General features: G+C 40.0%; 1 protein-coding gene across 3 annotated transcripts in view; it reads right to left on the reverse strand.

Annotated features, from left to right (window-relative positions):
• The window catches only part of LOC137098765 (netrin-G1-like), a 55,639-nt gene that overhangs the window by 8,977 nt on the left and 22,255 nt on the right, over positions 1-24,407 (reverse strand). For 2 of the 3 annotated variants that reach the window (XM_067475340.1, XM_067475339.1), the window contains exons 3-6: positions 20,758-21,401; positions 4,807-4,979; positions 2,300-2,326; positions 1,167-1,211 (exon numbers count right to left, since the gene is read on the reverse strand). In XM_067475340.1, the coding sequence (XP_067331441.1) occupies positions 1,167-1,211; positions 2,300-2,326; positions 4,807-4,979; positions 20,758-21,401 (889 nt within the window). The remainder of the gene's footprint in view (positions 1-1,166; positions 1,212-2,299; positions 2,327-4,806; positions 4,980-20,757; positions 21,402-24,407) is intronic. The other variant, XM_067475341.1, reaches the window with a different exon arrangement.

A 24,407-nucleotide genomic window follows, 5' to 3' on the forward strand; every position in this document is an offset into this window, starting at 1 on the left:
GCTTTGTTTAATATATTTAAAAGGCCTTTGTAACTACAGATTCACCGGTGCAATTAACTATAAATGGAGATACGGGATCTGTACAGTGTGTGCTGAGATAGAATAATGTTGCTTCAATTATATAGGATCAATATATTTTGCCATGATGTCAGGGTAAGCTGAAACCTATGTACAGCCATTCCCCCATGTTATTGTATTAACATGAAGGCTTTATCATTCATGGTTCCAGACTCTATTCACACAGCAGTGCTTCACAATGACTGGAAGTGGCTCTAAAGACAGTAAAGCCCCAGTTTTATGTTTAATCAGTCACTTTACCTGTGTTAGTGAATGTCTCTCAACTCAAAACTGCAAGACTAGGAGGTTGCATAAAAGGATTTGTTTTAAATTTTGGGAACATACAGTTAGTGGCCTTTACTTTAACTTTAATTTGCTGGGTCTGTGACCAAATGCCTTCTCTATGAGTAAAATGCTTTTTGGGCCGCTCTGCTTTGTGTGAGCAACATGGAACTTGCAATACCACTTTTGGCCACTATGCCAAATTCGCTTCACTCTTTAGTGGAAAATGGTACCAACTACACGTAAGAGCAGAATTATTTGTAACCAATTACAAGTGAAGAGAAAGGAACACCCTGCCCTCACCGTGGAAGCCCTGACCGTGTTCGTTTATTTTTCCTCTTCTGGCTGTGAGAGTAGTGGTGCAGATGTGACTTAACACTCACTACACAGTATATCTGTTCCCGAGGATTAGCTTGAGATAGCTGGAGATCAATCTACATAAACCCCCCCGGAGTCTCTTCTCTCCTTCCCTCTGCTCCTTTTTTCTTTTTTTCCCCCTGTGAACATGCCAGAAAGGGTGCACCCCAAGAGAGCATCCTGGGTAATTAAAAGGAGGGCATGATCAAAGAGGTTAGGAGGCTGTGGACTCGGTGATTGTGAGACATGTGGTCTATTCTCTACAGTGTTTCCACAACAAAATGTCTGGTCTGTAAGTGTTTGTGTGCATGCAGGATGAAAGAAGCTAGGCTTTGGGAAAACTACCTCCTTCATGCTGCTATTTTTATAGGAAACATTATACTCTTTCCCCAAATTGCCAGTCAATAAGCAATCAAATATTTCTGTGTTTTGTTAATGTCATGAGGAAGTTACAAAGCCTATAAGCCTACCTTGGTTACGATTTGCAACACCAAGAGATGAAGCATTTGCTCGATCTGTGTAAAAATGGGAAAGGTTATATATTAAACTGAGTTGTTATATAATTCACGCTGTAATGTAGTTAAAGCACAGGGACAGCATGCATACAGTGGATTATAGTTTTGTGTTTTATATTTTTAAATCTTTTTGTTATCCGGGCTGATTCACCATATTGGAACATTTTTGCGATCTGTTTGGAGTAGTAAATGGGCTAATGTGGAAGAGTGTTCATGCAGTTTGAATGAGTGAATTATCCACAAGACAAAGGCAGAGACATGAACATATGGTAGCTGCTGTTGTTATCCAGTATGAGGAGTCACCTTCAGGCATCAACATGCATAGGGATTCACGGTGGGAACCACGTCTTCATTAAATATGGTTTTCTGTTCTCTAGCTTAGGGCAAATATCTGTCTGTGGGCTTAGAGCAAATATTCTAGTAAAGAAGGGAAAAACCATTGTCTGCAGTGCCTGCTGATACACTGGCCCAAACATGCAGGACTGCTGCAGCATTTTCATAGCTTTTAATGTTGTGATGGACAGGGCTCAGCATAGGCAGCCCCACATGCAGCAAGCTGTAATGTACTGTGGGTGCTGACACCTGCCAATCATTGTAAGCATTATATTTTTCCATGCAGACTCCTTTAGTGATTTTACACTGAAACCACCTGGTGGTGTTGATGTTGTGGCTGATCAGTATATGATGTGTAATCAATGAGATAAAACATGACGATTCTGTTTCAGTCCTTGAAAGTTCACATTTTTTTCTTAACATGAGATAAAAATGGTACCATTTGGATGAGGAAATTCTACTCTTTTCAAATGCATTTTTTGTTAATTTCACAAGCCTTTTAAGAACATTTGCCACTATTGAGATGCACTGAGGGAAATTTTGCAATTTCTGTTTTTACAAATGTAGATTTCGAAGATGTAATTGTTAGTGGTTTAGTTGTTAATGCAATGTAACGGTGATAAGCAGTAATGGTAATTTACAAGTTGAGATTAGTCAACAACATTAACAACAACATTAGCCGAACAAGGGTTAGTCATCTCTGACAGAGGAACCCATTTATCAGCATGCCAATTGAAAAAGTTTGAGCAACTTACGCACTGGTCCGTGATGACTGGGAACACCTGCAAAAAAAGCAAAATAAACAGTGTTTCATTATAATGTGGACTTATTTCACTTTGCCTTGAATAGTTCACTGACATTTACCCAAACGGTCTCCAGCGTGTATGTTTGTTAGCAGAGACCCTGACCACTGGATGGGCCCACACGAGTATTTTTTTTTGATGATTCCAATAATTTTACCAATGATGAAATATCAACAGAATGCCAATTCCTTCTTGCTTAGCATGCTCATTCATACTTGGAATAAACATATTTGAAACACTTTAGCTGCTATTGGTGTAAATGTGTGTTACGATCATCTAAAGTCGTGACACTCATAGTTGAAAAACCTTGTTTGTGCGTAAACTAACTGCAGTAGACTGAAAGAAAATATCTGTGCATTTCTTTGTTTGATATTAATACCATCAGCAGGTGAATCCTACTCTACAATTCGGACAATTTCCAATTCTTTTCTTTTGTTAGTCACTCTGTGATTATATTTCCATGGGGCTTTCATAATGTTTGCAGCCCATTCATCGTGCTATTACCAGTTTGGGGCTGTCACAACAACTGTTGGCAGGACCACAACACTGCAGCAGCAGGAAAGTCACAGATTCTAAGCTCCAATTTGCAAGTAAGCAAGCTGTGATTCCTAACCAATGGTTGCTCTTTGTAAGAAATGGAGGGCAAACAATATTGGCCTTTGTAGTACAAACACACTGTACATTCTGATCAAAGTCTCAGCCCAGCGCCTCTTAACCTGTGAACTGGCTATGGAGCACAAGATGAGTTGATGGTCCCTGCAAAGTGGACTGTGAACATAATTCTTGAAGTGATTCCTCTTCTGCGCTGAAGGAGAGTTGCAGAGTGTTCTCCTCCCTTTTTTAGGGAAACCTTGGATTTGAATCACTCTCACTGACAGCTATGGCCCACAGGAACACAGAGCTCCATTCTGGTCTCTAATTCATTAGATGAATGGTCACGCATGTCCATATATCTGCATGCGCAGGGATTTGAATATGTAATAGACCTAGCCCAGTTGCCACCTGTAAGATAAATGACTTCCTTGATTAAAGAGGAAGACTTGATGACAAATGAAAGCTATTAAACTATAATTACATTTTGCACGTTCAGCATATTTATCTTGATACAAGGATTGTATGTTTAATATCCTCATTGGAAATATGAGCTTCACATAATGGATAAAGGCATGTCACAAGGGCTAGGCTTTACTTATGAGAGAAATAAGAATAATTCAAGACAAAAGTGTGTTCGTTCACCACCTGGGGGACCAATACTGTTACGTCACTTCCCTGTGCAACATTATTGCATTTTATGCCACTGCCAAACAAGTGCTAATATTGCTTTTGATATGGCTAGACCTTGGTTTCATCAGTTCAGTGCAGATGCGGCCAAGTGTTGGATTTTTTAATAACTGCCTGTCAATCTGACGCTGAGCACCACATTGCAGGGAGACTCATAACACAGAAGAGGTGGAGGGATAAATCCAGCAATATCTCCTTAGAGTTCACACACATTCCTACAAACAAACACCCACACAATCAAATGTGATGCATGTGCATAGAGGTGCGTGCAAACACGTCCACACACACATGCACGCACGTATGTATACAACCACATCCACCAACACCCATGCTCGCACAAATGACTGTGTAATTCACCAATTTATCATCAAGCACTAGCCCAAAGGAAAGCAAGAAAAAGTACCGTTACTGCACAAATTTACTCACAATGTCAGTGGATCGATGGCAATATCATATCTCTGTACAACTCTAATCAGAGCACCACGTCTGAGAATTCAAGTCAGACAATCAAATAGAGCATCTGAAAAACCTGCTGTCAGTCCCAGTAGACTGCTGCATGAGTGTTTCTGAACACAGAGCTGAATCAGTGTGAATGGAGGACCAGAGGGTTAGATCTTCCACCATCTGGCCTCGCCTGGCCGTCCACCACCACATGCCTGAGTGGCTGTATTAGATTTATTGAGGCAATGAGCCCCCTGCCTCAGGCATGGGATTTGATAAATGTGACTCAGCTCCTGTCCAAGATTATAATAGGGATGATGCAAAAGAGCACCTTCTGCCTCTGAGATACCATGCGAACAGGCCGAAAAAGCGCAGCGTTAGTGTACACTTGTCATGGAGTTGAAACGGGAACAGTAAAGTCAGTGTTAAAAGTACTGGATGCACTGCTACTCACAATCATTTACTGTGATGCTGAATGCAGGAAACCATTGAGAATTCTCTATAACAAAGTCAAACAAAGTATGCAAAAAGTCCTTGTCGGAATATAACAAAAAGTTTGTTATTGCTCATTCGATGACTTTAGACAAGCCACTAAAGATTCATTAGACAGCAGTGACCTCTCTGACCGTGTGGGAAATGGTGCACTGGGATCAGTATTCACAGCATTAGTAGTGAATTAGCTGCATGTCCAATCTTTCCTCACTAAACAGTATAGAAATATGGATTTATATACGTACATATATTTGCAGTTCCTTTGGGTATAGGGAGGTACGAGCCCACACTCCAGGCTCTTCCATGGTAGTGCCTCTTACAGCGGCTGCAGTCTGACCCTGTGGTGTTGTGTTCACACTCACAGCCAAGCTTCCCCTTGTCAAACACACAGCTGTTGGCATGCAGGTTGCACTTGCACCTGAAACAGAAAGATAACAACAAAAGACAGAGACATGTATAGGCATCAGTCTGGACCCACTGAATCAATACCTCCTGGAGAAAATAACAAACCAACTATGCCCATTATTTGTGGCTTTCTAAATTTTCACAACAGAACATTGAAATCCTGGTGGTTTATCTGGCTTGGATCGTGCCTCCACAAAGCTTCATTATGAGCTCCTTTAAAAAAAAACAAGGCCTCATTTGTCTGCCCCTGTGGAGAGCACAGAACTGCGAATAGGGTCACTTTTGCTACTTTGAGAACTAATTGAAAGGCACGCTGTCAGATTCTCCAATTGAGCACAAAAGGCTGATCTGATAGAGAGATGAGAAGATCTTTTTTCCTTTCTCTTCAAAGTTAGTGTTATTGGCAAGGGAGCCTTGAAGCAGGACACCCTGCTGGTTGGGGGAGCTGGTTTATTAAAACTGTGGCAGGGCTGACAGATCCTCCTGACAAGAGAGGAGAGAAGACCTGATGGTTTGCAATACTCAACTAAACCTGCACCTCTTTTGACCACATGGAACAATTGTGCTTGTTTTCCCAAGTTTGCAGAAAAAGAACCAGTTGGAGTCTGACATCTTTGCACCGACAACCAGAATGAGAAACGGGCAAATTGGAAGCTCTCAGAATATAACCTGTCTCACTTCAGTGAGTGTTGTGTTTACTGCCAGTGAGGGGCTCTATCAGAGGAAGAACAGGCTGTTTGTTGTCATATGAGATATTACAGTTTCATTTTCCATCTGTAGTCCAAATATAAATCTCTCTATTTGATTTTATTCCTAAGAGGGTAAGAGGTTACAATCAGTGACCTCCGCTTCTTGAGACGTTGGGGACTCGATAAAGAAAGGGTTAGGAGGGGGCCATCGAGAGGATCTGACACAGTACACCTCCCCGGGGGTTTGGGCAGCTCATGGTTTCACATCATGCCTATGTTTGTTTTTACAAAGTGCTTCAGAGGGAAGATTTCTCCAATTTGAGATGGAGGAACAGGGTATCTGTTGCCTACAATCACCAGTGAACATGAGACAGAGAAATGACAGCAGTAGCCAGAAATACATCCATTCTAATTGACTTCCTGGCCTTACTGTGACATCTCGCATTAATGAAAGATAACTGCGGGAAACAAGGGAATCTATACTGTAGCTGATAAGCAGCGGTAGAAAGTCAGTAAAAAAAGTAAAGTAGATGTCTGGTAACATGCCCCTAAAAATACCAGTTCATGTCAAAAATTTAGCAGTTATGAGCACCCTTTTCCCGATTCTAGAAGTGTTCAAAATACAACTCTGAAAATGTAAGACTGGGTGAAGGTTAGACCTCCAATCATCATGCAATTTACTTTTAAATTGAAACCACACGTTGTGTGATTTACAGCAATTTACTGTGTGTAATAAGCACAATGCATGCATGTGAAAACGCTTTGTAAACCTTCACTTTAAGTAATTATAATTTGTCCATATATTCTACAGGCTTGTTATGTGTCATGATAAAAAAAAATTATAATCTGCTTGTATACATACTTTGAAACAGCCGAATAATGATTTAAAATTATATATTTCAAGATATACTACACCGTGTTATCAAATACTGATGAACTGTTTATATATTAGTTATGGATGCATAAAAACTGTTAAGGATTTGTATTTAGAATAAAAAAATCATTGTATGTATGTTTTCACATATTACTGCAGTTAAATGAATCAATGTACAAGACGAGTTATTTGTAATTGCAGATGTCCACAGTAACACTGAAGTGAAAACAATGGCCTATCTATAACAATAAGGGAATCACCATCTTTCCCCAGTTTAAGTCTTATCTCGCAATATTAGCAGCCATAATAGATGTGAATGAATAGCCGCCCACATCGCAGCAAATAAATGCTAGCGCCTCTTACTACGCATTCCCCATAGTCCTTAACTTTTTAATCAATTAAAGTCCTGCTCCATAAAATTAATGACTGGGTGTAGCTCTTCTGCCATCCAGACGGCAGCAGTTCCCTGAAGTCGAGAGCAATGAGATTTGACCTTCCACTTAATTAAAAACCAGCAAAATCTGGATCATCTGGCCCAACCTGTGCGGGTAGCACGCTGATAGAGGATGTGGACTCGGGGGAGCTCTGGGTTGTGATGCTTTTGCCGCTGGCATTGTCATATTGAAATCAAAGAGTTTTTCTGTCCTTAGTTTGGGTCACAAGAGGAAAGAGATCCCCTGTATGTCCAGCCTTTTGAACAGCACCATTACAAAAGCACATTTCATAAAGCTTTAATGACCTTTTATCCTGTGTTCGGCCCAGAAGCAATTGGTATTATCCATTATCCAAACAAGTGACCCTGCCTCAGGAGACATCTCGCTTCTCTGTCCTTCCCAATAACTGTGCGCCTTTAGCAGGGTGTAAAAACACTCCTAGAGACAATGAAATGTGTTATGTTATGGTATAGTTCTGTCAGAGTGTTTTAAGTGCACAAAAGGGGTTCTATGGACAGCAGGGTGCTGGAGCCAATCGCAGGAGACCCCCGGTCTACTTCAGGGCTGAGATACAGAGACATCCAGACAAACCTCTTCAGTTTGTCGTAGGAGATTTTTTTGGAAATTGTGCCTCTATGATGGCCTGAGATGGGCCACATATTTTTATTTTGTGACCGCAAAAAAAAATAAAAAATGCATGTTATGATGTGACAATGCTATGGTGAAGGTTTTGGCAAAAACATTGCTTATTGATGTGTAGGAAAATATAATGGTCTAGGTTAAATGAATGGCTTTGTTAAGGTTAGAGAACAAACACTCAGCTAATGCTGCATCGCTTTTAAAAGAAGGAGCATTGACTATTGGTTGGACACCGGAAATGAACAGCAGTCTCCTGAGTCCAGTGATCAATCTATCCGCCCCGCCCTCCTCTGACATATGTTTCTTGTCTTCGTCTTTTGCTCCCATCCTCCACATTATCAGGCATGAAGGTAATCATAGTTTACTGTAAATATGACATTACCTCAGTCTGACATTACCTTTAAATGATGACAGCCCCAATAAGTTGCACAGACAAACACCCTACTGGGTTGTTCTTAATAAAGACGCTTTCTACCCAGGCAGATCCTTTTTATTTGTTCAGGTTTTGAGATGCAGTTTATGTCTTCAGCCCAATCAGTGGAGCTGAATGAAACGCGTTGCTCACAGCACTGAAAATTGCAGTAACATCATTGACCAGAACAAAATGTGGATAATCCACCAAACATGTTGTCAACATCTTACATTTTAAATTAAGTCATTTCAGTACAAATTGATCCCAGTGAGTTGTGTTAATTGCCCAGAGTAACCAGGATAATACCTCTGGAAATACCTTGATGTTGAATTTTATAAATGAACCATTTCAGTTTTATAAACAGCACATATGAAACCCATTGTACCCTATTATGTGCCTTACCTTATACCTTACAGATATCTCAGAACCTGAGCATGTAACAAGTAAATCGCCTCCTTTAACCCATGCACTGAGAAAAAAAAGACATGCAGTATAACAAACACCTCTGCCTGTGATGTTTGCTGCAGCCAGTGTGTTACAGATATTGGTCTTGATTCTGAATTGTAAACGTGCATGTTACTAATGTAACAATGAATGAATCTCTACAGCAAAGCAAGATTGGGGTCTAGTTGATGTTGATATGCTGGGGTAGACAGCAACAGTATCCTGCGTTTTCTCATCTGGCTGCTGCCTAACCTTGGCTTCTGCTGGCTGCTTGGCACTGTGTTGACAGGCTCACTATGTCTAACACAGCTTTTCTTCCTCGTGACAGCCCCTAGCATCTCTGATTCGAGACAAGAGAGGCGCACAGAACTCGTTAAATGTAGAAAGTAGAGGAGCCTTGAACTGACAGGTTAGGGAAACTTTCTTTTTCTAATTTTCGACTTGAACCTTGCAGTGACTTTAAAATTAAAATCCCCAATTTAATAGCGTAGGTCTTGCTTAAGATAAATGACTGTAAATTAATGTTGCTGGTCTACAGTAATCAACCCTTTCACTGCTAATGTATAAACTGTGTTTTTTTGCAGCGTAATCTTCGTCTCTGTATAGCATACATCCCTGAGGTTAATTGTGGAATGTTGAAGAATAATATACACATAACACATAACCAATAAATTATAGTGAACTTGATGTCAAGCAATAAATGTCTGAATAGTGGGAAATTCTTGGTTATGAAAGCTAAAATAAGTCGACTAATTTAAAGGGGGGTAAGGAATGTAACAGCATAAATGCAAATGCAATGTTAACTTGGATGATCCAGTATAAACCTCATTATTGGAAATCGGCATGAAAACAAGGAGATATTTGATGCGTTTTAATCTAATATTAATAATAAATAATAAATCTAATATTCACTATTCATTATATTCGTATAACTGTGAAAGATAGAAATGTGCATTCATTTACATGTTTTGATGAATAATCTGCATTACGTTTGGATAAAAAGTTGCCTACTGCCCTGGCCAACAGGGACACTTGCTGCTCTGTTAAAGAGCCAAATTATGCATCACTTTGGCGTCATATTTTTATTCCTAGGTTCTACATAAACAGTTTCAGACACCTTATAACTTCAAAAATTACTTATATTTCCCATTATGGGTCTTCAGCAGTTTCTCAGCTCTCTTTCAAACGGTCTGCTTCAGTTCCTGTTCCTTGTTTCCTTCAGTCGACTCTGATTGGCCCAGCTCGCATGTTCTGCCTGTTTGCTGCGCAGAATGCTAAACCACTGATATAAGGAGGGCGGGTGGCTGCAACTAGTGGTGGAGAAGCCGAAGCTTTCTGAAGCGCAGTTGAGTTGAAAATTTGACACAGTTAAAAATGGGGACCTCTGCTGGCAAAATCAGTGGTTTCACTGGGGGTCTGTTAATGGACCTGTTTCTGGGAGTTGCTGGAAAACCTTGGGTGGACAACAGACAGACACAAGATTTCTTTGTGGGATTTTTTAAAATTCATTCATTAATTAATGTTTTGGATCCCATCACAATAAGAGTTCACTTTCCCCCCCAAAAATTACAAAGGTCATCTGCTGATTTTGGTGACCTTTCATAATTGCTAGTATTACTCTTCCCAACTTCTACATGAATTTAGGTCCAATCAATCAGAATAACTGGAAACCCCCCCCCTTGCTCTGAACTGTATATTCTGCGAGAAGTCTGGATGTTTGTTTACCTGGCTCTGAGGAAAGATATGCCCTCTGTGTTTTAACACTTCAATTGTGCCTACTTTAAATGTCAGAATATTTTATCTGAACAATGGCTGAAACTGACTAACAAACAACAATTTAAGTATTTGTTTTATCACATACCACATTGCTCCCTTCCCCATAATGCAACTTAAGGTTTCTTTCTCTCTGTGGAGGCACCTGGGTCTGTGCATAAATGCAGAGAATCTCACAGGACCAGGCCATGCACTGATGAAGAGCAAGAAGTTAAAATGTCTGCCGCTTTAAGAAAAAGGACATTAATAATAGTTAATAATAATAACTAATAATAAACACTTGAAAAAATGGTTTAAATCACAACTCCTCCTTACCTCATTCCTTTAAATCCTGCAAATATTTATGCAGATTTCTTTATCTTTTTAAGATGTGATGTCTGTACTATATTAAAATAGAAACCACTGTTCTTTCTTCCTTCCATTGGAGATTTAACCCATCACTGCTGCTCCGAATGATACGGCTGACTGAGCGAAGCAGTCTCCCTCAGCCTTATTCCTCACCTGTTTCTCACACAGCTTGCCCATGGTCAGAAGCTGTAATGCGCCTCCATGCTGTATAAATACATACTAAGGGTTTCCTGAAACTTTCCTTTACAAGGCGCTTATCCTGACCAGTTGATGACTTTGACAGATATGGAGGGATCAAGGCTGCTGAGGGAAACTTTGGCCTTGCTGAAAGTTTTAGATGAATGTCAATGTGCTACCTTCTGGACAAACCAGAAGAACCTGCCATTGCCTTGGAGGGATAGAGAGGCTGTTTGATTTCTCTTACATGAGCAGAATAGCAGTGAGCTAATGGAGCAGCTAAACAGAAGAACACAATCGAATATGTTATGTTATGCTTACTGCTGGGATTCTGTCTCTTACTATCCTGTCTTTCAATTATACACTGTTAGGCAATTTTGAAAGACTATTTGAAGACTAATACATTTTTAGAACTGCTATTCAGTTAAGGGAAAATAAATACATTACGCCAGTGCAATGATATTACAAGGCCAATAAAAGACATGTTCAAGTGTTCATAAATATGCAAAAACGAAATTAGCTTAGAAACAAAGAATGACTAAGATCAGTCGTGTGCTCAGTCAAGTTAAGCCAGAAATCTTCACAGACTCACATTTGCACTAATTACAAAATCAGCCTTTGGTTATCTCAAGAGCACATCGGTATTAAAAGGTCCCATGTGTCAGGGTAATTTACAGTAGGAGGAAAAATTGTCCATGTGTTTATCTTTTACAGGCCTGACAACTGCAAATGATTCTTATTCAGACATTGGCTGTTTGTGAGGGCTTCAGCACCAGAGCTCTAAATAAAGTGGATCACATCTATCCACTTCATAGATCTTGGCACTGGCTTCCTGTGAAAGTCTTGATTTTTAAAATGAAATCTTTATAAACTGTTTGGATTCAAATTGAAATGAAATGAATGCAGTTAACATGCACTTCATATGCTGCTATGTTATGAACAGACTCCCCTAAAGCTTGAGGTCTGCTCCAGTTTGCACTTCTTTTAAAATCTGTTTGCAACTGTCTTCACAGCTGCACTATCATTTTTTTTCTTCCTGCTTGATCAATTCCCATTTACTTTTAACATTTTCATTTATTTTTAATCACTTTTTTTAACATTTGGATGTTAATTTTGAGGATTAAAAAACTGTGGAACTGGATAAATGAATGCTAGAGGGACATGTTCAGTGTTATCTGATTTGCTAAGCTATGATTGCTCTTTTGGAATACACTAAATTATTCATGTGTGTGCAAATTCATAATATATATTGCATAATTTAATCTTAAAATGAAAGTGAAATGAATGCAGTTAAAATTACCCCAAAAGTTGAAAAGCTGACTTTAAAATGTTTGGGTTCAAATCAGTGATTTAAATATAGAAAGTAGCAATTTCCATGAACCGCTATAATGCAAAAGTGCATGCATCCATGCTGTCCTATAGCAAACTCCATAACACACAGCTGCAGGGTATAATACAAAAAAAAAAAAAAAAAAAGAAATTTGCTTCATGAACAACAGTAATTTGAGCAGGAACAAGACCAATCCAGCCAACATAATGACTTTGACAGCAGTTCTTTATCTTTTGGATGGCATTGGCATTTTTTTTTGATGAGGAGAGGGGAGAACCACAGAGTCACGTCATTACACCAAGCTGTGTCACCGTGAAATTGAAGAGTCCGATTAGGCTCGTTTTCGACACTCTGTGCTGTGGCCAATTTTGTCATTCTTCGGGGTATAATGTAATACATCTCAAGCAAATTGTTTGCATCCCACATCGAAATATAAAGCAGCCCCACCAGGGCTCCCCAAACTCTTAGAGAAATATTAGGAATGGATCACAAGTTGATTCCCCCTGCTCCAATTTTCTGCCAAGACGAAATGAAATTTGAATTTGCGTGGTTTGGCTGCTACTGAGAACCCGTGATTTATTTCAGTGACGGGGCTCATTATTGAGGTTGTACATTGATGCAGGCATACAGTGTGGTAATGTCTACCCCCCCCCGTCCCACCTCAGACTTCATGTCGTCTCATTCATGTGATGGAAGCCGCTGAGACGAGGAGGCACCCGTGAAAAAATCGCCGATGGGAAGACATATTACTATGGAAATAACAGGACATCTGCAAGCTGTATGAAGCATGCGAGTGTTGCTTAGTAGCATGCACACACCTCTGACAGGATGAAGGTTTAACTCTTTAATGTAAAAGAACACGCCTTACCACTGCGTTACTCAAGTGAGGACACACACACACACACACACATAAAGATACCATTTAAACTGCTAAGGCCACAGCAACCTTGTCTGTTCCTTTGCAAGTAAAGCTTGATCATACAGTGGTGTAGAAAAAGGACACGTTGATGATTTTACTATTCATAGCTGCTGGCCCTCCAGAGACAGCTTATGGTGATGTACTTTTTCTGGCACCCATATATTATTTACAAAGCAAGCCTGGGCCTTAATGAGCACTAATTAAACGCTGGAGACGGGGAGATGACTGGCAGAAAACATTGCAGCAGGTGACAGACATCTGGTGGAAGATAAGTGAGCAGGCGTTGGCAGAGCCGGAGAGCACCTTATGGTGGTAGAGGAGTAACGCTGGGGGTCGTGTGAACCTGCACTTGAACCTGACTTTCAAACTCTGTCAATCAAGCTGGCTACAGCTGTCATGGTTCACAGGGCACGGGCTTGGTGGACTGGAAGCATGTATGTGGGGACTGTGGTTAGAGGGCCAGTGTGTTGTGTTGTATCTGTGGGCACATATGGTTATGTGCAGGGGCAGAACGCAATGTAGCATTTTAAAGGGACAACATGAAGGATTCCTGTACAGTGGGGAGAAAAATGGCCGTGTCATGTTCATTAGGCTTGGCTCTTTCTGTTACATACATTTATTGTTTCTTTAATGACATCATGTTTACAACTGTTAAAAAAGGTCAGTGCAAGATACCCTCTTTAGTAACCTATATAATCCCTGCTGTCATCAGCATCGGATTTTAGAAAGGCTCTTTCTTTTTACAAGTGGCCAGGATCAGCTTTTATTTATTAGTTGTACATTTTCTAGGTAATTTTTACCCTTCTAAAGAGTTGACTAGTTTTATTTTAAGCACATTGACAATACTGTTCCTACTAAACAGAATCACAACTGTGCAGTGAATGAACTCAGCACAACAGGCCAAAGAGTAAAATGTACTTAAGTACAGTAACAAAGTATCTTTTTTTTTTTAACAGAATATTAAACTTTGCAACAGGTTGAAAGTTAGGAACCCTTTTCTACCTGCTCAACAAAAATCAACAACATCAAATTCCACTGAACTACTCAAGGACATCTTTTACTCCGATTTTCTGCTGTCATTTGTCCTGCCTCAAACTTCCATCTCTCAACAAGTCAGAGAGATGGAGGAACAGAGGGTACTGTATAAAAAGACAGTGAAAAGATGATCTCTTTAAGAAAAAGGGATATCCCAATGCCATTTGTGTAATAAAAGAGTACAACATATTTTTATATGTGACTGGAAAACACACACTGCAGGTCTCTTCAGGGTATAGATTTTCTCTATATGGTTTTGCGGGTAGTGATACCCGCCATGTGCACAGGAAGAGCTAAAATTCGAGTCTCCTTTAAGTACAACATACAGCTGAAGTGTGTGTTATGAGGTACTTTTATGAGCCTCGGTCTCCCGCTGGGAGAAGGAGATACAGAGTTTGTCTGTGCCTCGGGGACACTGTGCAGCATTAAAATAGGAGTAAAATGTTTCATACATTTTCAAAAACTATTATTCTTTTGTATCCAAATTGCCTTTGAATAACTCATGTATACCTCAGAGGGAGGGTTTTTTTCATCTTTGAAGTTTGCTTTTGTTTAATATTTGTCAGCACAGAAGGTCCTTGGAGAATGAAACATATCTGTCTTATTTCCATAAGACTGCAGTCATGCTAATGTTAGATATTCGAAAGTCCTAATGTGTTACTAAGCGTTTTCAGTGGGTGCAGATTTGTGTCACACTTGTGGATCATCAGTGTAATCGTTACATTTCCTTGTTTTGTAATTAGTAACCTAGACCTTTAAGACATTTGCTTCTTGGGATGTAATCACTCTTATCGATTATACAGACAATTACAAGTATTACAGTGTTTGGAACTCACTGTCTGTCTTTACTGTGGAGCTGTTTGCACCTGCTCATCGTAAATTCAAACTTGCCTAGTCGTAATGCACCAGTAAATTAAAATATGTTCCATTACACACACTGGTTAGACATTAGTCGTTTATGTGTCAATAAACAAAAGCAGGATCAGCTGAGCAAACCACCAATTCTGTGATTAAAAAGTGTTATCGTATCATTTGTGCATCACTTTTCTGAGTATGTTATTGCTATTTGCTTTTTTATTTATGAGTAACCGAAATTTGAATCCTACTTTCTTGTAATTCTGGGTTCTGTTTCTAAAAAATGCAGGGTTATAATCAGCCAACACTGATCTTGCACAGCCCACTATTTGCCGGCTAAAAGAAAGTAGGGGATGGGGTGGGGAGGTGGTTTAAAAAAAAAAAAAAAAACGGATAAAAGGTTGGGGGAAAACTAGGGAATGACATGTTAGATGAGAAAAATAGCACATTAGCACTTATGGATTAACTGCCTCTCATTCTCAGGCCCTGCTGCAGCCCTGCAGATGTGCAGCTCTGACCGCGCTTCCAGCCGCCAGTGGTCATGTCTTAATTAATGAGCAGACATCTGATCAATAAGTGAGGAACGATGCAGAGGGAGAATTGAAAGGTGGGACAGCCTTCATGGTTCAAGGTTTTTGTTTTCTGCTGATGTGGAATAACATTAGAAATCAATACCACGGCTAGCCCCCACACTCTTACTCTCTGCTCAGCAAAGGTGAAAAAAATCCCCCTTATCCCTCTTTTTACCCATCAGGTAGTACCATCCAAGATGACTCTACAGGAAGACTTATCACAGTGAGCGTAATGTAATTGAAACGCTTTGTAAAACCAGCTTTATAAACTTGCATTCTGTAACAATTCTCTGATTATTAAAAGAAAAATCCACTCTGGATCTTTTGTGTTGTCATGTTCAGCACCTGATGCTTCACAGGATTTATTTCTGAAGGAAACATTATTTACTTTTATTGGTTTGTCTGCTTTGCTTCAACCTGCCTCAGGCAGATTCCTTGCAATGACTTCCAAGAGTCTGCAGATAATGAGCCTCAGCCATTAAAGGTTTGTAGACACAACATGTGCACAAATTCTTGCCTCACACATTGTCTGTAGGAAGTTTTTAAGGTGGGGAAAGATATGAAAATGTCAAACAATGTTTCAGGTTTGTTTAGATGCTGAATTTATTTTAGATGCAATTTGGTACACCCACTGTAGACACCTAAAGCATACATTGTTATGTGTGTTCAATGTCAGATTCGTCCCACTGATCGTTCTATACATAGACAGACACTAACTTGTGATCATTTGTCATATTCATGCTGCTTCTTTCACATATTCATGTTGTCTATGCTCTGATCAGTGCTGGCAACACTGATCTCCTCACATTTTTACCAAAGTTGTGGATGTACAATAACCGTCACAAATTTTTATATAATGTCATTAGACTTTGACTTATATACTTTGACTGCTGTGTTTGACTTCGCTTCATGGATCTTGTTTGTAAAAGTCTAGTTGTGAATTTAGTCATTTCTAAAATATAAATTGAGACAAATCCATTCACACATCGAAGCAATGTGCCAGCCTCCGTTCAGAATCCTCCCATTCATCAACGCGTCGGCAGCTTACCTGACTCTACTAAAATCCGCTGGATGCGAGTGAACGTTTTTTAGCGTTTATGGCATATTCGGTGAATTCTCAGACAGGATGGCCATCTCTGATAAGGCTTTTACATGTGGTTGGAGCCAGAAGGCTGCTGTGACTGGAGGGAACTCTAGTCATTGTCTCCGCACCCGCCTCCATCACCCAGTTTCAAGTGAGTTACTGATCCACCTCTGGTCAGAAATTGTATGTTTATTTTCTTTTCTTTCTCACTGCAAACTTTTGGTGGAAAATTGAATTTGATGTCCAGGGGCAGGATAGAAAATTGGGCAAAATAGCTTATTTTCCTCCCATCCAACCTTTTGCTACTCTTTCTAATGAATGGCGAAATAAGATATCTGTGGGAGATGCTATTCTATGCTGGGTAGTGCATCTTGTAATTTAGAACTCATCAATTCATGTTTACAGTAGTGTGAGTGTGAAAATTGGAGGAGTGTGTCTGACTGCACGACGTGTTGTCTATGTCTCTCTGTTAGGGCTGAATTGGGAATATCACATGCTAACATCATAAAAAACTTGTTTTGGCATGTGATCAAAGACATCAAACATCATGAATTATTACCAGCTTTTTTTCCCTGCCAGTCATAATAGCTCATGTTTTCTGACTGATCTGTTCAGCAAAAAAAAAAAAAAAAAAAAAAAAAAACCTAGAAAAATACTAGACATCTTTGATTTTGAGTTATTTAAAGCTTTTGTAGCTTGTTCAGGAAGGAAACCTTAGATTAAACCATGAATCTACTCATTATTAAACAGGGCAGGGCTAAATTTGGAACCACAGCTTGGCAATTCTGACTGTCTCCACATTTCACTGATGTGTCCCTGATGATTACCATTTAATCAGCTGCAAATGCTCTTAATTACAAGATTAGTCTCCTACCAATTAGCCAACATGCTAATGGTTCTAATCTGCCACTGAAGTCGACTGAATTCTAATTAGGGACTAACTGTTTCAATTCACCTAGGGCCCATCTGATGGGTCATTACCAACCCAGTTATCCTCATATAAACCAAATGCGGCAAGCAACACAGGTCCCGTTTGGAGAGCAGCTGTAGAGGCTTTACAACCATCATGTGGCCCATTTCGATGCATCATGAAACAACAATGTTTCCATTCCCTAAAAACTGCTGGGGCATTGTTATGACTCACTGAAAATATGATACGCCGCAGTATTGCAAGCTTTGTTGATGACATATGCACTGGGAGTCTTCTTAAGTTTTCTGAAAATGTATGCTTCAAAGTGGGAAAATTAGAGAACCATAATTTCTTATCCCAAGTAAAAAAGGAGGGGTATCTTAATTCAACTGGTTAAAACTGAATTCCCATTTGATTGGCAGCACAAATCAATATACTTTAAAATGAAGGCGGGTGTAATATGAATGTGGTTGGTTCTAATATCAAACGCACAGAGAATCATCCCTCTACTCTGCACTCCCCACTCAATGATATGCAAACCTTTTTTTTTTTATGTATTTTGCATTATTGTTTTAGCTTACTGGCCTGCAGACACAGGTTTTTATTTTCCTTGTTTCGAGTAAATAAATACAAATAAACTCTTTATAGTCACTTTTCACCAACTCTTTAGCACCGACTAGCAGCCAGACAAAATATACTGTCCTATACTGTCCTTTGGCCTTTGTCCTCTATTGTGTGGAGGTCTGAAACTACCACTGCATTTTTAATAAAGAGATAATTTAGTTTACTTTAAAATGCATGATGTGATTAGCTTTCTGGCAACAGTTTTAGAGAGCCAACCTTTCCCTATAATGGGCAAATGTAGCTGAAGGCATAGTGGACACCTCCCAAATACTGCATGTGGAATTGAGAAGACAGTCATGTATAAAGAAAGAAGGTGATACAGGTAGGTCTTGTACACGTTTGTGTGAATATGCATGGTTTGGTAATAAGATAATAATGTTCAATTATCAAATTGTATTTAGAGGAATTCTGTTACTTTTTACAATTGAAGAGAAAATAAAGCAAAACTATTTAACCAAGGCTAATTAATGTGTCTGTGAAATCTTGATGTGTTTCAGCAATAAAAAATGTAAAGCTACACATTAAGTCTCCTTACCACAGTTCCCACGAGGCAATCTCAACCCTCTGTCCTTGTCAATTAGGGTTATAATAAGTAATTTAAAAGTTCCGTCTCTGCTAAGCCTGCCCCATTTTCCCTAGTTTTGACTCATTATAGAACCAGGATTTTGGTGCAGGGCTGAAGCCGAGACTGTGAAAGAATTAGACAAAAGACAAGGAGCATTGATTTGCTTGTGTTGTGAATTTTAACCACCTGTTGTTATTCATTCAGTTCTCGGCCCTTGTTATTAAAACACACCTCACCTCCATTCATGCATTTATATTTAGACTGTGGCAATTCCTGATTAGAAAATTGTTTGGCTAATTGTATTTGTGTGACATTGATATTGGACCTGATCTTTTTAATTTTTGATGAATATTCCCAAAATAGGACTATAAAGGGGCGGCTGTAGTTAGTAAGTAAGTAAAAATTATTTATCTAGCACAGATAAAATCACAAGGTGCTTTAAACAAAAAGGCAAAAAAAATAATACAAACAATAAAACTTTAAATCTAAATTAACACACACCTACAACAAAGATGCAACCATATGAGCCCCGTCAGTTAAAGGCTTTTCTGAAGAAGAGTGTCTGCAGATGCTTTTAAAAAGATTAGTAGAATTAGCCACATGCAGAGACAGAGCAGGGTGTTCCACAGTCTGGGAGCCACTCACTGTAAAGAAAGATCCCTTCTGAGTTTTAAAATGGGTTTTAGGGATCACAAGCAGATTTTGACCTGATGACCTCAATCCTCTAGAGCAGGGGTCACCAACATGGTGCCCGTGGGCACCAGGTAGCCCGCAGGCCTGTCCTAAAAATAGCGCCACTTACCAATGAGCCGCATCAAATGTTTTTGTTGCTATTCTTTTTTAAATCACATTTGATAGTTATTGTAAGAAATCATTAAAATGATCTGTGTCTTCACATAGATGAATATCATTAATTTAATTAATTATCAATAGTAACATATAATTAACGGTAAATTGAGCAAAGTTGTTATTTAAAAAGTGCGTATTAAACTGGTAGCCCTTCACATTAATCGGTACCCAAGAAGCAGCTATCAGTTTCAAAAAGGTTGGTGACCCCTGCTCTAGAGGGACCATAAGGGGTCAAAAGGTCAGACATAAACTCAGGAGCCTGCCCATGAGGGGCTCTATTAGTGAGCACCAGGATTTTAAAATCAATTCTATATTCTATTGGTAACCAGTGAAGAGAATATAAAACCGGTGTGATGTGGGATCTTCCACTGGTTTATGTTAAAGGCCTCGCTGCTGAGTTTTGGACAAGCCGAAAGTGATTTATAACATGTTTGTTAGGACAAGTAAGGAATGAATTACAATAGTCCAAATGAGATGAGACAAAAGCATCTATGATGATCTCTAAATCTACATTGGACAACGTTTTCCTCACTTCAGAAATATTCCATAAATTATAAAAACTTTTGACTATCTGTCCTGAATGTTGGATCTAAGGACATAGACTGATCAAATACAACACCACGGTTCCTGAGACTTGACTGAACAGAGTAGCCCAAAGAACCAAGGTGTCGCCTGATCAGTCATCCACAGAGTACAGGGTTAGTGGTTCGACACCCTCCACCCCCGGCCATGTGCTGAAGTGTCCTTGGGCTGAGTCCCAAGTTGCTCCTGATGGGTCAAGTGAGTCATTACAGTTTGAGTGTGTGAATGAGAAGCAATGTGCTATAAAAGGAGAGTGTTTGCCATTTAAATTTCCAATTAAAGAATTCACAAATAGGAAGTTAGTTAAACAAAAGACTGCAGGTTTTCATACGATTGCACTGATGAATTCTTCTCTAGTAGAATGAGTTGCTGGTGACTGTTGGTTTGCTTTAGCACATCCATTTTGGCTTATTATGGTTTAGCCTGAGCCTGTTTGTTGATAGTAATAATCCCTTCTCACTTTAATAATTTCAATGAAGAAAGAAAGAAGCGAAGCAAACCTAGCAAACCTTTTAAAGACAGGGGAAACACAAGCATGTAGAACCTAAACCGGCAGTATGATGTTTTATTTATTTATTTTTTTGATGCACTAAAACCATCTGAATCAAAGCAACGCTTGGGTCTTGGTTTGATGCACTTTTCAAATATATCTGTAACAAATGTCAAAGGGTCTTACCTGCCCTGCACCTTGATGTCAGAGATGGCGTAGAAGTATCTGGACAAGTTGTTCTCATCCACCATGGTGGCTCCAGTGGCTGGCTTCAGCAGCCTAATCCTTAGATCAGTGATGGTGAAGAAGTCCCTCAAATTCTTGGTGGTATCCAGCTGGCCGTACAGCGAAGCCATGTTGTGCAGCCGAGGTCCGGCAAATAAGGCAAAGCGGTCCTTTATCTCAAAACGTACCATCTTGTCATTTTTCCACACGTAGCCTCGGGAGTAGTCCTCAGTGCAGATGATATCCAGCAGGGTGCGTTGGGTGAGGTCGTTCACAGTTTTGGGTTCCATGGTAAAGGCATCCAGGCAGTCAGTGGCGTAGAATTGGTATGGGGTCCAGGTGCGTCCATAATCGAGTGACTTTTCCAGGACCATCTGCTCCGGACGGCCCGATTCAAACGTCAGTACTATGTCATCAGTCAGTTCGATGGTCTTGTTCCATGACAGCGTGATGTTGACCTGCAGGGGCTTTGGGTATTTCTTCCAGGAGGTGGACTGCCAAAAAGTTGTGGGGTTACGACCCTCAGAGTCAAACATCAGCTCAGGAGGATGAGCCAGCTCCTCAGTCGCAGCGTCACATTCATTGTTGCACATATAAGGATTCTCCTATTGTTAGAAAAACAAAACAAACACAAACATAAGTCAATGCATGCAACGACTAATATGAGCAAATTAAAATGCAATACTTTCAAATGGATGGAAAAGTTGACATTTACCCAAACCTGTAGCCAATACTGCACACAGCATTTTTTTTGCTTACCCGGTGAAGTTTGACATGCTGCCATCATATCATAATATTCCTTGTGTAGCTTGATACATGTTTATTTAAAATGCTCATTGCTGTGCAACAATGCCAAAGGTAAATTACAAGTCCTGAGTTTATTATGACAATTTAAATGTCAAATGGTGGATAAATATTTTGGTATAAAAAAAAAACAGAAAAAGTGAAATCGTAGAAAACAAGTGGAATAGTCCTGCACTCAGCTGAAGCCTAAAGCCTCTCTTAGGTCAGGTGTTAGACCCCTTTGCCTTGAAGGGTTATTTGCTCTCCCAGTGTCTCTTTTCCATCCTATCATGATTCTGCCACTGTACTCTGTAGTATTTCTGGCACATTAAGTCCCAACGTGTCTTTTATAACCCGGCCCTAAAGCTGCAGGAGGTAGTGACCCTCTCATTAAGATGACACCGTGAATCCCACATTCTCGTGCAGCGCCATTCCTGCCTACGCTGCCACCCAAATTGCCAGTGTAATTGATATTCCTGTGTGGTATTTCAGCTGAGATGGGAATGGAATCCCGATGAGTGTATCTTATGAAACACACGAAGGGACATGCATTTTTCATGGGCCTGCGTCTGCTCTGTACCATAGACATCGAGCGAGTCAGGATGTTTGTGTGAGCATGTTTGAGGGGAAAAAGAGGAACTGTTCATGCGTTTCTGTTTGTTTGCGAGATGGATAGAGAGCTCTGTGTGTGCACATGCAGTACATATCCTAACGTGTGTGTGTGTGTGAGTGAATGGTGAAGAGAGAGAGAGAGAGAGCGTAAGCGAGCACTGAAACACAGCCAGAGAGCACAAGACACACTCCAATTGACATTCCTCTCACCTCTGCTCCAGGAACAATGAGGTTAAGTGCTGATGAGATTCAGATCAACTGTAAAGCGGTTCGATAATCAGCAATCATCCAACACTCTACACGCAAAATTATCTAAAGGTGAGAACGGTGCTATCTGCAACATTACTCGCCTATCTCCCTGCTTCTGCAGTGCATCCAACCCAGACTGCCACTTTGTGGAGTGAAGATCACTGGCAGGAATACTGATAAGCAGACGCCATTATATTTTATTTGAAAAGACCAACGGCTGCTTTTTGTCTCCGAGAGACGACACCAAAAGTCTCTTTTCCTAAGAAAATCTTTATTTGATGTTTTATCTTCTTCACAGGAAGATGTATGCATGACTCTCGTGTTTTAAGATACACATCTCTGCAGTCCATTTTATTTCCTGTGGGACTGTGATATGCTATCAGTAACTTGCACCTCAGCTAGAAGTGATAAGGAGGCAATTGGGTACAACATCACTGAGGGATTGTGGGTCACTAGGCCTGTTCAGCTCACTCAAAGGAGAACCAAATGATCCAATTAGGAGGGTAATAAGGGATGTGCTGCTAAAACAGAGAGAGAATAAGAGTGAGAGGAAATGTGAAAGAAGTGGATTTTATTTAGGTTTTTTTTGGTGCTCTGTGTTTTTCAAAAGAAGATCTCAGTTGCTAAAAGTGTTCTCATCTCACACCCATGCACACCCACCCACGCACACGCACACACACACATACACGCACAGCCAACACAAAGCTTGAAAAGCCACACTGAAGTCTGTAAACAGAAAAACAGGGAAAGAAAGATGTGAAGAAGAGAGTTATGGGGTAATAAGGAGGATGGCGGCTGAGTTTGGCCGCACGGACAATAAATTGTACTTGTGTCAACTGCTTACCAACAATGTGTGCTGATGCTCGTTATGTTGGCAACTGGTGCTTAAACAGCCTTGGAGGTCTGCTCAGACCTCGGAGGGAGGGAGGCATTGTAAGAGAGAGTGATCCCCCTGTCACCATTGGAGAGCATGAATTTTTACTCATACTTGTTTCATTTGTTGTCACAGGTTCAGGAGAAAAGTGGGGTGGCTGCCTTTTTGCGTCCTCCGAAACGGGAGCCACATTTACAAGCAATATATATAAAGAAGTCCGACTGCAGCTTCCATGACTAATGAGAAACAAATTCCCAGCTGAACCGTGAGAAGCAGAGTAAATAAAGGCTTTAAAGGGAGTGAAATTTTCTTCTTCATACCAGCAGAAGAAATGTTCAGAGACTGGTGGAAAGCAGTCATAAATTCAATCCATAATCATTCTCTCTCTGCCTGCTTCAGCTTTAGGCCTTCAGGGAAGTGATCCTTCTAACTGAGGAGCCCGATCACACATGGGAGCCGGCTGGGGACAAACCTTTCATAAAAGCCTCTACTATCATTAATAACACTCAATAATGTGAAGGCACTTTTAGCAAACGAACATTACAGCAAGTGACATGTACAGTATTTACTTTCCCCCAGCAAACCCCACTGTACTGGAATTGCTTTCAAGCATCCCCACGAAGGTGGAATGATGAGTGAAAGGTCAGGACATTTGCGCGGATTACCTGCCATGGTTATTTAACAACAAAAACACTGCCTTATGAGGATCGATACCCTCTGTGGCTATTTGAGACCCTGGGCTTGAGTACTGTGCCGGGGGGCAGGTATCGAAAAACAATAAACCCTCCCAGCTTGATCCTTTACCTGTGATCATGGCTGTAGGAGAGGGAAAAGCTCAGCAGAGACTCAGAAACAATGAGGAGTTCAGTAGCACAATGAGAATTAAAAAAAAAAAAAAGTGACCTAACATTATAATACATTTTCCTCCCTGTAAGTGTAATTCAGCATGTTTTATAGGTTAATGTCACTTCCAACCAGACATGTAATCTGACTATTTTACATTTGAAATACTGTTTTGATGAAAGTGATGTGCTGATATGCAAACACAATTGAAACACTTATATAAGACATATAAGACAATTCCTTTGGAAAT

The sequence above is a fragment of the Channa argus genome, chromosome 14, assembly GCF_033026475.1.
Source record: "Channa argus isolate prfri chromosome 14, Channa argus male v1.0, whole genome shotgun sequence".
Taxonomy (NCBI): Eukaryota; Metazoa; Chordata; class Actinopteri; order Anabantiformes; family Channidae; genus Channa; species Channa argus.